General features: G+C 60.6%; 2 protein-coding genes across 5 annotated transcripts in view; one reads left to right on the forward strand and one right to left on the reverse strand.

Moving 5' to 3' along the window:
• PGS1 (phosphatidylglycerophosphate synthase 1) overlaps nt 1-11,804 on the forward strand; it is a 35,412-nt gene extending 23,608 nt beyond the window's left edge. The window contains exons 8-10 of one of the 2 annotated variants that reach the window (XM_081791127.1): nt 2,744-2,892; nt 7,519-7,648; nt 11,694-11,804. In XM_081791127.1, coding sequence (XP_081647253.1) covers nt 2,744-2,892; nt 7,519-7,638 — 269 coding nt within the window. In that variant the 3' untranslated portion in view covers nt 7,639-7,648; nt 11,694-11,804. Of the gene's footprint in view, nt 1-2,743; nt 2,893-7,518; nt 7,649-11,693 lie in introns of those variants that run through there. The other variant, XM_081791128.1, reaches the window with a different exon arrangement.
• The window catches only part of DNAH17 (dynein axonemal heavy chain 17), a 103,805-nt gene continuing 101,391 nt past the window's right edge, over nt 11,285-13,698 (reverse strand). For all 3 annotated transcript variants that reach the window (XM_078438076.2, XM_078438075.2, XM_078438077.2), the window contains 3 exons: nt 13,497-13,640; nt 12,772-12,997; nt 11,285-11,786 (listed from right to left, as the gene is read on the reverse strand). In XM_078438076.2, the coding sequence (XP_078294202.2) occupies nt 11,539-11,786; nt 12,772-12,997; nt 13,497-13,640 (618 nt within the window). In that variant the 3' untranslated portion in view covers nt 11,285-11,538. The remainder of the gene's footprint in view (nt 11,787-12,771; nt 12,998-13,496; nt 13,641-13,698) is intronic.

The raw sequence follows: 13,698 nt of genomic DNA on the forward strand, positions 1-13,698 counted from the left end.
TGCTGAAGGGACTGGAGGTGCAGGCAGAGCAGCAGAGGTGGCCCCAGGGGCGGTGGGGGTGGGGGGAGTAGGGGTTCTCCTTCTAGAGCCTAGAGCCAGCAGTAGCCTTGGGTCTCAGTCCAGTCATCTGCGTGTCCCCCCCCCCCCCCCCCCCCCAGGATGCTCTCTCAGGGCCTGATGACCGTCCCCAGCCAGTCCCCTCTGTGCTGTCAGTGTGGTCCCTTCGGCTGCAGAGTGTGGTAGGTCGTAGAGTGATTGGTGTTTAGCACAAAGGTCAGGCCCCGGCCTTGATAACAGGCTCATGGCCCTGCTGGGAAGTGCCCTGAGCCCCCGCCCCTCCCCCGCTCAGGCCCGGAGCAGGGATGCACCCGCTGTAGCTCCTGCCCGAATGAAAGTTTCCCACTGTCCTGGGGGCCTGGCCCAGGGGTTAGACATCCGCCTTGTGGAGCTTTGCACCCAGAGGGGCTGGCTGTTCCTGGGGCTGCGTCCTGAGCCCCTGGGGCACGGGTACAGCGGGGCCTTGCCATCTGTGGTCTTTATGCTGGTCCACGTGGGCCTACAGAGGAAGGTGGTGGGGCGGTCACAGGCTGCGTGCGCCCCTTCATCAGAGAACAAGAGAGCTTTCGGGGTTGGCGATTAGGAAAAACGGGTCTACGGAAGCTCTTCAGGGGCCGGTAGTGAAAGCAGGCTGGGGAGCGGTGGCGGGCACGAGGAGCTGTCGGAGGGGGCCGGGGATGGGCCGCCCACCTCCCATGGCTGGCCCCTAGGTTGCCTCAGGAGGAAGCCGTCTACGTTTAGGCAGATTTCAGGAATAAAAAGTACACACAGGACCGGGTCCTGTCGGCCTTCCCCGCCGGGCCCTGCAGTCCAGGAGCCTTGGATGGACACACTCAGGATGGCCTGGTTCACATCAGCCTTAGCTGGGGTCGGGCCTCCCTACCGCTCACTGGCCCTGTCCCATCAGAGTGGGCTTGGGAGAGCCAGCTGGATGGGTGGCACTCAGCAGTCCCGGTGCCTTTCAGTCTTTCTGAGCCCATCACAAGAGTTGGAACAGCAATGGCAGGCGGCCTTTCCTCTGTCCCTGGCCCTGTCCCCCCAGCTCCAGGCTGCGTGGAGAGGAGGGGCAGGGGAGGCGGAGCCTGGCGTAGGCAGAGAGCCAGAACTGCAGTGGCCGAGGCACAGCCATTCCAGTGGACCTCGCTGGGCATCTGGCCCACCCCGTGGTCTCTTGACACGAGATAAGGGGAGCCGAGTGGTTGCCTGTGCGGCAGTGGCCCCATGGGACGGTGCAGTTGCCTGAGTGATACAGGCAGGCGAGCAGCTTTGATGTGGCCCCTGTGTGTGGGGGGGCCGGGGGGAGGGTCGAGCACATTACAGGAACAGGCAGCAGAGCACCGTCATCTCTTACCCAAGATATTCTTGGAAATGCTCTTGCTCTGAGTGAGAATTAGGAAATGGCCTTCTATTTTAGGCTCCTTGGCGTGTAGTACACGTCGTTGATTCGCTCACGATGGTCATGCGCGCCCGTGGGCCCTTTGAAAGGGCCGTGTTGGCAGAGGAGGGACCAGCGGCGGTGGGAGGGTGTGAGGAGGCTGGCCCTGAGCAGGGGAACCCTGCGGGGGAGCCGCGGCCAACTTGGGCACCGGATGTTGGGCTGGGTTTTCTGGGCTGAGCGTCCTGGGTGTAACGTGCAGGAAAAGACGGGGGCCAGACCCAGGTCTGGGGTCGCGTAGGAGGAAGGAAGTCTAGGGCAGTAGATGTCCCGGGGAGGTCAGGTTTGGGACAGTCTTTTCAGAAGTAGTTGTGATGGGCACTGGGCCGTCCAGGCAGGCCTTGGGACTCGGGATGGGAGGACACAGCGGAAGACCTGCCTGTTGTCTGACGAGGCAGGACCCTGTACCCCCCATCGCCTCGTCCTGTGCCCGGCCTTTTCTCTGGCTGTGCCGTCGGCTGGCTCATCTCCTGGCAAGATAGGGGGAGCAGTGTTCTCTGGGGTGGGACGGAAGCTTACGGCGCCTCTTGGGCTCTCTCCTCTGCTGGCCTCTCGTGGGCTTTGCCTGTCTGGTTGGATGTCCCCGGGTCCCCAGCAGGCACTCACTTCTGGTGTCCCTTTGGGCGTGGTGTGTCGGCAGCCTGAGTCGGAGAATCGCGTGTCCCTAGGTGGGAAGGGGTGCAGAACGGAGTAACCTGTGCTTACCAAGAGCCTCTGTCACACGCGTGGGACAGCCCCGCGCCTGCAGGCTTGGGTGGATGAGCCACCATTCCCTCGTCCACCTTCTTAGCACAGGGGGGGTGTCTTTCCCGAGAAGCAGGTACGGACTGGACTCTGGTGCACTTACTTCGTCCCCTCAGTGCTCGTGGCGGGACCGTGGAGCCTCTGGCCAGGGTGGGTTCCGCGTCTCAGTGGCCAAGATGTGGCTGAGGCAGTTCGGAGGGGGGCCTAGGGGCCCTGAGGTCTCCGGGAGGGGCTGCCGCACGGGGCCGTGAGAGCGGAACCTGAGCAGCGGCCTCGGGGTTCCCTGGAGAGCCCACTTCTCGCCGTGCTTGGGCAAGAGAGGAGGAGGCGGCCTCCTGGGAACGCCGGGGGTCCTTGCCCTCCTGACAGCGCCCGGGCGGAGAGCACGTCCTGCCCGACCGCTCCTTCCCGGCAGGGCTGCTTTTCCCTTAGGTTGAACGAAGCGAAGCATGGAGAGGCTCTCAGCAGATGCTCATTTCCTGTCTGCACGTTTCCTTTTCCCTGCAGGCCTCTGGCTGTACCTGGCAGGGAGCAGCCTGCCCTGCCTCACGTTGATTGGCTCTCCTAATTTTGGGTACAGGTCAGTTCACCGGGACCTGGAGGCCCAGATCGCCATAGTGACGGAGAGCCGGGCCCTGCAGCAGCAGCTTCACCAGGTTGGTTGGGACGAGTGGGATTTCCTGGGGCGAGGGGTGGGTAGCTGGGTGCTCGGCCCTGCTCACCTCACCGGGTCCCCCGAGAGCCGTCTCCGCCATCGCCTCCCGCGTGAGAAAGAAGCGAGTCCTCCCAGTCTGCTGGTGGCGGTCCCGAGAGAAACCTGCTGCGGGGCCGCCCTGAGATGTGGCCGCTCCCCAGAGGGGCCCCTACCCCACAGCCCCGGGGGGATCCTTTCAGTGCGGGAGGAGAGCATTGTTTTCTCACTGGGACATGGTCGCAGATTAGGAATCCCTTGTGGTCCCCAGCCTCTTGTAAGAACGCACGTCGGTGTGAAGGGCCACCAGGGGGAGGAGCCAGGCTCACTCGGCCCCGGGGCCTCGGGCGAGCAGCCTCAGCAGGAAGGCTTGCCACACAGGCAGGAAGGGTACTCCGGGAGTCAGTGTCTCTGCCAGGGGACGCAGAGAAGAGGCAGAGCTCGTAAGGAGCCCTGAGTGCCAGTGCAGAGGGGCTTCGTGGAGAACTGAGTCATTGCCAGGGCTTGGACAGCCCTGCTCCTAGGTTCATATGCCCTAGCGTCCCTGTGCACCGATCACCTGGGTTCCGTCTCCCTCCCCGGTGGTTTCCTTTGGTAGTGCTCTGGCTTGGGATTGAAGGCGCAGGAGGTGATGGGGAGGGTCTGGAAGTGTGCCAGCCAGCAGCGGGGTTCCCTCGTGGTGTGTTTGCAGAGTCTGGAGGTGGGCGATGTGTGGGACCCAGCAGAAACCCTTGGCTGCCTCAGCTCCCTCCCCCTGGCAGGGGGATGGCGATTGGCAGAACAGGCCCCCTTTTCCTCGGGGACTTTCGGCGTCTTGGAACCATTGTGCTATTTTCCTCGTGCTCGCAGCCGGGACAGGGCTTCTGTTCCTCTGTCCGCGACGAGAGGCCAGCGTTGTCCTGAGCATGGGGGGTGGGGCGTGCTCTGGTGGTTCGGCACGGGGTATGCTGGCCATCGGGAACAGGTGGCCCATCGAGGATCCTCCTGCTTCCCTTGGAAGACCCACTTGGAAGGGGGAGAGCAGCCCTTTGTCCTGAGCTGGGGTTGGAGACCCTGGGCCCCGTGCTGCCGGCCGGCTCGGGCCCGAAGCAGCAGTGGGGAGAACCTGGTTTCCTCACCGGGGCAGGTCGCAGGGTGGTTCCCAAAGAGTCAGCAGCTGTCTTGGCCCTCCTTCTGTGGTGTAATATTTCATTTTACATTCAGAGGAAAACAGAAAGTTCCTGAGCATTCCCTGGTGCTCTCGTGGGACTCTGTGCCTGCCTGTGGCAGTGCTGCTGGACTTTGGAGAGCGCCAGCGCTGTGCCTGTGCGGGAGACCAGGGCGGTGCTGTGGGCTCGTGAATTTGTGACCTTTACAGCAAAGCCTTTCCATGGAAGGTGCCAGCTTCCCTCCTGAGTCATAGGAATACAGATAACGCTGCTGTAGGCCAGACCTCAGAAGCTTCGGCTATTGACTTTGTTAAGCTTTTATTCTCCAGTGTTTGGGAATTAGTGTTGCGAAACGGTTGGAGCCTTTGTTGCTGGACAAGGAAACGGTAACTGCCTTGTTCCCTGGGACCTGCCTTCTGCCATCTGGGAATCCTGTCAGCGGCCAGTGGGGCCTTGGTGCCGGGAAGGCCTTTGCGACCAGGGGCGAGAGGAAGTGGCGGTGGCTGTGTTCTGGGTGGCCGGTGCGGAATCCGATCTGCTCAGCAGGTTTCTTGCTACCGTGAGGCTTCCAGAAAATGAGGAAGCCTCAGAGCTGAAGCTCCAGTCGGGGCCACTGGTGTGAGAGGGGCAGGGCCGCACCCCGGCGGGGTCTGCTGGACTTGCGTGAACTTCCGCCCTAGGTCAGCACAGAGTTGTGGGTGTGAACTTGGCCTCGGGCCGGGACAAGTTCTCCACAATCTGGGTTGATTTGTGGGGGCGCGTCCCCCAGGCCTGTGCCCAGGGTCCTGGTACTGGCCGCTCCCCCCTCACCACTGCCCAAGGAAGGGGATTGAACCCACATCCTGGATCTTGAGAAAAGCCGGGCGGGTTGCGGTCAGCAGCTCTTTCCCCAAATGACATATTTGGGATATTTTCCTTTTCTTCCCAAACCTGAATCCCAGGGGCTTTGGGTTGTGGGAGGGTTGTTGCAGCTCTTAGCTCTTCCCTTCCTCAGGGGCACATTGATTTCTGTGGCTTTGGAGTGCAGAGACTCATTTCTAGGCAGTTCCACCTGTATGCCTGCATGCTGGGACTTCGCCCCCCTTCCCCCACCCTGCCAGGTGGCCCGTATAGTGCCTGATCCTGGGGCTGCCCAGCCATACAGTGGCCCCACAGCCCAGAAAGTCCCGAAAACCCCGGCTGCCCATGTCCCCGCTCTCCTTGGGATACTGGGAAGGGTCCTATTTGTAGCACGCTGGGCCTTGGGAATAGAGAGGTATTTTTATCAGAATCCGAAGTCCCTCCCTTGACTTAGTACGCACGATAAAAACCGAAAGCTTCCTGGTTTTGTTCAGAGAACACGGTTTACCACTTGTGACCCAAGAAAGACTCCCTTGAACAGCATTGTGACCTTGATCAGCTGACTTCCTTCTCCAGCCCCGTTGTGGGGTCTATGAGGAAACTTAAGTGTTTCTGGTAATTTACTTGAACTCTTGGCTGAGCATCCATCTGAACACACAAAGCTGGGTCTGTGGAGACATCTGCACACCGGCCCTCCGGGCAGCAGGCGGCTCTGGCAGGCACGTCCAGCTGGAGACTGGGGCCCTCGCTGCTGCCGTTAGGAGGCCCGAGGGTGAGAGCTGTCCTAGAAGAGCCCACCCGGCGTAGTCGTGCCGCCCGTGCCCTGCCCCGTGTGGCGAAGGCCGTGAGCCTGAAAACCATGCAGGAGAAATGCACTTGGGGCCCCGGGTCTGCGCAGCCCTCCACGTGGACACTTCCCAGAGCTTCCTCGTGTTCTGGAGGGTGAGGTGTCCTCTGCCCTGCTCTCGCTGGGGCGTCGCTGCCCCCGGGAAGGGAGCTTGAGCTCCCTGGCACCATGGGCTGTGCCCTCCTCGAGCTCCCTCTGGTGCCCCCTGCTGCTACAGTGGGCGGGGCCTTCGAGGCCGGTCGGTCCAGTCCTTATGATGTTGCGGGATAGTCGGTCCTTATGATGAAGCTGGTGAAGTTGGTGTCTTCTAGACGGAGTGATGCAAGGTCCAGAGAGGGATCGCTCTCTCAGCCCTGAGTGGTGGAAGCAGTCAGGGTCACTTTCCCGCTGCTTCTTCAAATACCTTATTAATGGGAACACAGGACTTGGAGGGTGTATTGTTTTTAAAAAAAAAAAAAAAAAAAAGCTTCCTCTCAAAGATTCTAAGCACAGCTTAAGAGAAGGCTTCTTTGTTTTTTAATTTGTTTTTAAATATAAAGTAAACATTCATCGTGGACGTGAAGAAAACTTAGAAGACACCTCCTCCTCCGTCCATGGAAGTCATTCTGAGGATTCCCTCTCATTTTTTGTGCCTGTGAGAGGCATAGCTTGTTTCTTGTTAATGACATTAGGATTCTATTCTGTGTCGTTCTTCTAGAACACGATTATATCGTGGTGAATGCTGGTTTGTCTTGGGGGTTTATTATATTTGACTAGTTGGTGTTGGACATTTAGGTGGTTTCCAGTTTTTCCCCTATTCATAAATGTTGCTGTGACAGATAATCAGCATACAAAAATCTTGAGTGCATAGTTATTTTCTTGGGATAAATTCTTTTTAAAAAAAAAAACAAACGTTTATTTTGAGAGAGAGACAGAGCGAGTGTGCGAGGCACAGAGAGAGAGGGAGGGAGAGAATCCCAAGCAGGCTCCGCACCGTCTGCGCAGAGCCCGATGTAGGGCGCAGTCTCACGAACTGTGAGATCGTGACCTGAGCTGGAATCAAGAGTGGGACGCTTCATTGATTGAGTCACTCAGGGACCCCTTTCTTGGCATAAATTCTTGCAAGCAGAGCTTCCTAAGGCTTTCGTACCTGTTGCACTAGATCGCCTGTCTCCTCGACCTCTTGTCGGCACAGGGTCACGATATCACAAAGCCACTTTTTGCTGACTTGAGAAAAGAAAAACCGTCCCGTTTAAAACTCGTGTCTTTGAGGGGCGCCTGGGTGGCTCAGTCGCTGGAGCGTCCGACTTCGGCTCAGGTCACGATCTCGCGGTTGAGGAGTTCGAGCCCCGCGTCGGGCTCTGTGCTGACCGCTCGGAGCCTGGAGCCCGCTTCGGATTCTGTGTCTCCCCCGCCCCTCCCCCGCTCAGCGCTCTGTTTCTGTCTCAAACATTAATATAAACGTTAAAAAAAATTAAAAAGTCCTAAAAAGTTAAAATTAAAAATCGTGCCTGCGAGTTGCTCTACCTCATTTAGTGACCTCGTTTAGTGGGGTCACTTGCAAGTATTTTTCCTACCGGCTGTACTTCCCTCCGTGTCGCCTGTTCCATACACCCGTGCGTTCCGAAAGCATAGAAGCCGGGGCTCCCGGGCTTGTTTGCCAGGGAAGGGGTGGCCCACGGGCCAGCGTCCCCCTCCCGCCCCCGGGGGGGCTCCACATGTCGCGTCGTCCGTCCCGCGCCGCGGGAGGCCCTGATGGTTTGTTCGTCTTCCTCAGGAGCAGGAGCAGCTCTACCTGTGCTCAGGCGTGGTATCGTCTGCCACCTTCGAGCAGCCGAGTCGGCAGGTGAAGCTGTGGGTAAAGATGGTGACCCCGCTGATCAAGAACTTCTTCTGAGGACGGACAGGTGCTGCCTGGCGAGGCCACGGGGGTGGGGGGGTGGGGGGCTGGTGGCTTCCGCCTCGGCCTGGGGGGGGGGTGTTCCCAGGACCCCTCGCGGGGGGCCCGAGGGCTCCGTCTCTCGGGTCACCATGGTCGCCATCCAGGTTTTCGAAGCCCGGACGTAGGTGAGGCGGCCTGGGCGGCACGGAGCGGGGCCGGGGCGACGGCAGCGGGAGGGGCGCTCGGAGACCGGACACGCCGTGCCCACTCAGGAGGAGCCTGCCACTAGGGATCTAGGGACGGAGGCTGCCGCTTGGCGCCCGGAGCCGTGGGCTGTGTCCTCAGGCGGCCGCGAGCGGGGCTGCGGGGAGGCCAGGCGGGGGGCCTGGCGGGTGCAGCTGCCGGTAGAGGGGGGGGGCCTCTCCCGAGGGAGCCTGCCCTCGCCCCCAGACGCCCCAGATGGGACCGGCCCCGGGTGTGGGGGTGCAGGGAAGGGGGAGTGGGGCTCGGGCGGCAGCGGCTCCCTTGGGTGCTGGAGCCACATTTCTGCCATTAAGACCACCTCGCATTTAACTTCATCATTCCGTTTTTCCTCTATCTTAATTACTTTTGATTTTATTCACATAATACACAGATTTAGAAAGCACGGCTAGAAAACTGACAGACTGCAGCTGTTTCCTGCCCTCTTGCGCTCCCCTCCCCCTCCTCCTCCCCCTCCCCCGCAGCCACTTTTAACTCTTTTATCTGGTTTTGTTTTTTGATATTTACGTACTGGCCCATGTTCCTAAAGAATGCACGTATATTGCCATTCCCTTCCTCCTAGATGTTGTGTCTCTTATTAAAAAAACAACCCCCCCCCCCCCAAACATGACACCAGTGTGGCACCTGAGACATTAGCTGGAATCCCTTAGTGTCATCAGATACCCTGAAGGTGTTCACAGTTGCAGTCATCTTGGAAGTATTTTTATTTCATTAAGGTTTTTCCATGTGTTTGAAGTTCCAGTTAAGGTCCACACTTGTGCGGCGACCGTCAGCCAAGCCTCCTTTCATCTGTGGGTTCCCCTCAGGTTTTTCTCTTTGCAAATGAATGAACCCCCTTTTTATTGGATCTGCTCTAAACACCTCACAGCGGGGCATCTTTGAAACTCACATCCTGTTGCGTAGATTTGTCAAAGGCCAAGGTCCCGCCCCCGCCCCCACTTGTCTTCAGGAGCAGATTGCAAAACCTTGCTGCCCAATCGCTTCATCTCCAGGTGCTTGAACCTTTTGCACAGAGAGGCCTTCCTGAGAGAAGGCCTTTCAGCCCCAGGGTCTGGCGGCCCATCCTTTGCGGGGGGACAGATTGCTTTCCACCGCTGCGTGTTGCCCCAGAAGCACCTTTATGTGTCTCCTTTGCTGGTGCTGGCGGTCACCTTCGTGGGTTCTGGAAGGCCGGCCTCATCTACACTCTGGCTGTGTGCACGGGGCGCTCTGGCGCCTCGTCTTAGACCGAGAGCATCTGCAGCCCTTCTCCCCTCCCCTCTCCCCCTCCCCCTCCCCAGGGCGGGCAGACGTGCAGGCTTCAGTGGGTGGGAGTCGTGTTTGGGAATCGGGTCGGGGCCGTGGCTCTGCTGCTTTGGGGCGGGGGCACATCAGTTAACACTGTTTGCCTTCATACTAGTTATTAAATTGTCCTGTGGGACAATTAGACTAGAGAAGCCAAAAGAATGTGCCAGGGCGCTGGGTTTCTGTTTGGAGAGAGGCTTTCGGTAAACAGCGTTCACATTCCTGCAGATTCTGTGGGACCAGAGTAAACATTGTGCCACAGCCTGGCTTGAGCAATCGAGCCTGTGCCCTCCACACTCAGCTGCTCCCTTTGTCTCTGTTAATTCCCTCAAGACGGCTCTGGGCCCCCCCAGCCCTGCACTCTCCGCCAGCCCCTCCGGTCCCCTAGGAGGTGGGGGCTTGGTGCAGAGGGGGGCGCTGTAGGCTGGCACCTTCAGACGCAGGGCGGGCTTCTAGCCTGTCCCCCCCACCCCGGCACCAGATTGCAACCCAAAGGTGAATCATCTCTTGGAAAGTTGGGAGATAATTTTGTTGGCTACCCACAATACGTGTGGAATAAATTGCTGTTTTATTTCAGGCTCTAAAGGCAAATTGGAAAACCTTCCCATTTGGGGATTATTACCGGGGATTAAAAATGAGTTGCCTGGTGGCCACTAGTTTTCTCTCTAGTCTGAGAAGTGGCCGGCTTTCTGGCCCTCCGGCGCCCCCTCTGGTTCCCTGGCCCTCTGTCTCCGACACGAAGGGCAGCAGCGACCCCTCCTGGTCAGGAGAGTGGCTGCCCGGCAGCCTGGTCCGGTGGCCCAGAGTCCTGCCTGCTTTGAGGGGCGGCCCTAAAGGGGTTGGACCCTCAGTCCCCGCGGGAGGATTTGATGGGCAGTTTTCCCTCTTCTGTGAGCTCCCGGGCCCCAGGGCCGTTGTGAATTGTCGCCCTCTGAGTTAGGTCTTCTGGGGGTCTCCGCTCCTGTGGCTCTGGTGAGAATGCTTGGAAAAAAGTTTCCACGAAACTTCAGGATCAGATGGGACCTGGCCTAAAGCCAGATACTCCCAGAGGGCTCCCTTTGCTCCGCATTTGAGCCTGAGCGCTGGCCTGTGGGCTTCCCCGGAGACCATCTTCTCTGGGGTCTGCCGGCCCGCCTGGCTGCCTTCCCCGTGGCCCCGGTTTTCTGGCTCCTCACTCCGTCCTGTCTGTGCCGCTACCCCAGCCAGCCCCAAAGGGCAGCCCGCTCACATAGCTGGAACAGCCACGGAAGGTCCGGGCCTGTGGTGTCAGCTGGGTCGTTCCAGCCCGGCCACCCCCGCCGTGTGCAGCAGGCTGTGTGCCTGGGGGGACGGTTCTTAGTCCTGTCTCCCTGGACAAGTTCAAAGGCCTGAAACACAGGCTGAGGGCTTGTCTTAAGGGACGGGGATATCGGCCTTCCCGCGTCCGCTGCCATGAGCGTCCTCTGCCGTGAGCGTCCCCTGGATCGCGGTTCACCGCGGGGGTGGGGGGGGCCTCACTTGTCTGGAAGCCAGGATTCCCCGGCCCCGGCTCGCAGTTAGGCGGTGGAGGCCGAATCCCCCCCGGGGAGGAGGGGACCCCAGGGCAGGAGGAAAGGAAGTGCCGAGTCCGCCAAGAAGGGACCCGTGGACTCCGCTATTGTGGAAATGACACGTGAGTGACTTCTGAGGACTCGGCCCTCCGAGGGGGAGCCCGGCGTCCATGTTTGGTATGTTCTGTTCCCACGGTTTAGAAAGCGGGCAGGTGCAGCTCCGCCTGAGGGAGAAGTGGCCTCTGGAGTGGCAGGTCTCCAGACTCCGGCGACGGGAGGGGCTTTGTCATAACCCAGAGAGGTTCCGTGTCTCCGGGAGAAGGGGACTGTGTGGGGGTGGCAGCTCCTGGGAGGGAACACCCTGTCCCCTCACTGGCGGGTGGTGTGCGTGTAGCCTCAGGCCAGAGGGCGTGACCGCCGCCCCCAAAGCCTGTGTGCCGCTTGTGGGAGAAGACAAACCCGACGGCCCTCCGGCAGGTCGGGATCTGGGGGTTGGGGCCTCACCCCCAAGCCCGTGCCAGGCCCCTGGTGGCTGCCCGGTGCTGAGCTGCAGGCCGGCCCCCGTGAATCAGACAAGCACAGCTAAGTGACTTTGCTGTTTTAATCCAGCCCGTGCCCCACTCTTCCACGCTGCCCCCTCCCTCTGGCTAGGCCACGTTTCCGTGGTTCTAAAGTGCCTGGGTTAGTTAGAACAAAAAGCAACCTGCAGTTTCGATAAAAATCAGTGGCCGTTGCAAGATTGAGCTTCTGTTGTCCGTTTGAAGTCGGGGTTCGGATCTGGCCCCGGGGAAGCAGGGGGCCTGCTGCAGGCCCCAGGCAGGCAGCCAGCCAGCCAGCCAGGCTAGACCTGTAAGAGCAGGGCCACGGCCGCCAGGATCCACTTGGCCGCCTTCTCTTTGGTTTTGAGGTTAAAGGTCCACACGTAGGTGGGGCCGCGGATGCGTGTTTTGTACACAGGACACTCATACATGTTCTTGGTCTCCATGCGGTCCACAGGAATGGCCTTGATGAAGACGACGGGCATGGCTGGCGTCAGCTCCTTCAGCCTTGCTTCGGCGATGACTCCGGTCTGGGTGTCCCAGCGAGCTCCTGCAGGACAGCGCAGCGAGGTCAGGGGGGCCCGTGGGGTCGTGCCCGGGCGCCGTGTGGTGTGCTGGCCGTGAGCCACACCGGGGGCCGGCGGGGTGCCGGGGCTGGACTGGCACAGGGGTGGCTGGTAGCGGAGCCGTGAGCGGAGGCCCGGGATGGGATGCGGTACACGCGGTGTCCCCCGGGACCCCGCCACGTGCCTCTGAGGGACAGCTCAGCCTAAAGCTCTCGGGGCCACCCGTTTACATTTGTGGTGTTTCCAGAACCTACCCGTCAGCCTTCTTAATTTCGGTGGCAGGAAATCGTACCTCCAGCTGAATGTTACGGGAGATTAACGTTCCCCGATGCCCTTCATATGTAGCGTCTAGCCTACGTGTGCACGCACAGTGCACGTGATTACATGTATGTGCACACGGAACTTTCATTTGCCTTTAACCAGACTGCTCTGTTTCTACTCACCCTGTTAATGGTGTTTGTATTTCCTGTCTGTAATTCCAAAATAAACATGTAGAGCGACTCTTGCTGTGCTTGTCTCTGATATGGGGACCGGGGAGCCCCGAGCCCTTGCTGGCCAAGCCCTGCACCCCCTAGGTGAGGGGGCGACGTGAGTCGCTGCGTGGGCCGGAGGTCTGTGGTGCGGTAGCTGCCACTCAGCTCCACGGGTCTGAGGGACGGGGCTGCCCGGCGGCCTCAGCGGGTGCAGGACGGGGTGGCTGGCGCCCCCAGACATCTGGCTGCCCCGGGGCTGCCTGCTTCTCGCTGTCCTGTGGGGGCCACGCCCCACGCTGCCTTGAAACAGGTGCTCACGCCGCTTTTGGCAAAGCGGAACCGGGCTCCAGACTGTCGTCTGAGCGTGCCGTCAGAGCCGTGCCACCAACCCCGGCCGGCGCCGGGCCTCGGGCCCACCCGCCCCTGCACACCTCTCCCACCCGCCCCTCCAGCCACTGCCTCTCCTCCAGCCCAGCAGGAGCGGCATCCCCCTTACCTTCCATGAAGAGCCCGTACACGTAAGCGCCCTCTCGGGGCGGGGCCGTCATGTCCTCCCGGTTCTTCTTGGTCACTTCCACGGACAGACACATCTTGTCCAGGGGCCACTCGTTCTTCCTGGCCATGGACTGCATGATGGCCGTGAGGAAGGACTGTGGGTTGAAGAAGCCGGCCAGCCACACGGTGGTGGGCAGGGCGAAGTCCGTCGTCCAGGCCTCGAGCTCCTGGTGGGAGTACGCCATCGGGGTGACTCCCGGACCTTCCCGAGCCACGCAGATGGGTCAGTGAGGCCCGGCCTCCTTCCTGTGCCACAGCGGTACCCGCCGACTCCGGTTAAAATGGAACGGGAAGAGGGGCGTTGGGGGGGGGGGGGGCTCAACCTTTGAGGACAACTTGGGGGCCTGAAGGAGGCTTTGATGAGCCGGCTCCCTGACGGGTTCCCCCTGGGTCTTTGGGCTGTGGTGGAAAGGGCTGTGTCGGTCTATGGAAGCTGCCCCCGCCTCGGACCCGCTGTTTCCTCCCTGCTTCAGGAAGCGCCTGCACTGTCAGGCGTCTGTGTGGCGTGGGCCGGGCCCGTCCAGCCCTGCTGTGACACGGGCCAGGCCAGCGGGGGCCTCTGGCGGGGCCCACGGCCGCCCCTTCCCACCCCTCTCTCAGCCACAGTCCCGGAGGCCTGGGGTGGGGCGGGCCGGGCCTGCTGTGACTCGCGGAGACGGTCCTTACCCTGATTCGGAGTAGCAGGTCGGCAAACCAGGCCGCCAGGCCCATCATGGAGGGGTAGGCCCGGGCCACCCACGTGTCGGGCACAGTGTCATAGAACAGAGCCATGGACAGGTCCTCCATGTCGGTCGTGATGGTCAGCTCCCCCTAAGGGACAAACGGACAGGGCGCTGGTAGGCACGCAGACCAGGCCAGTCACACACCT

This window comes from Panthera onca, chromosome E1 (genome assembly GCF_046562875.1).
Source record: "Panthera onca isolate mPanOnc1 chromosome E1, mPanOnc1 haplotype 2, whole genome shotgun sequence".
NCBI classification, from domain to species: domain Eukaryota; kingdom Metazoa; phylum Chordata; class Mammalia; order Carnivora; family Felidae; genus Panthera; species Panthera onca.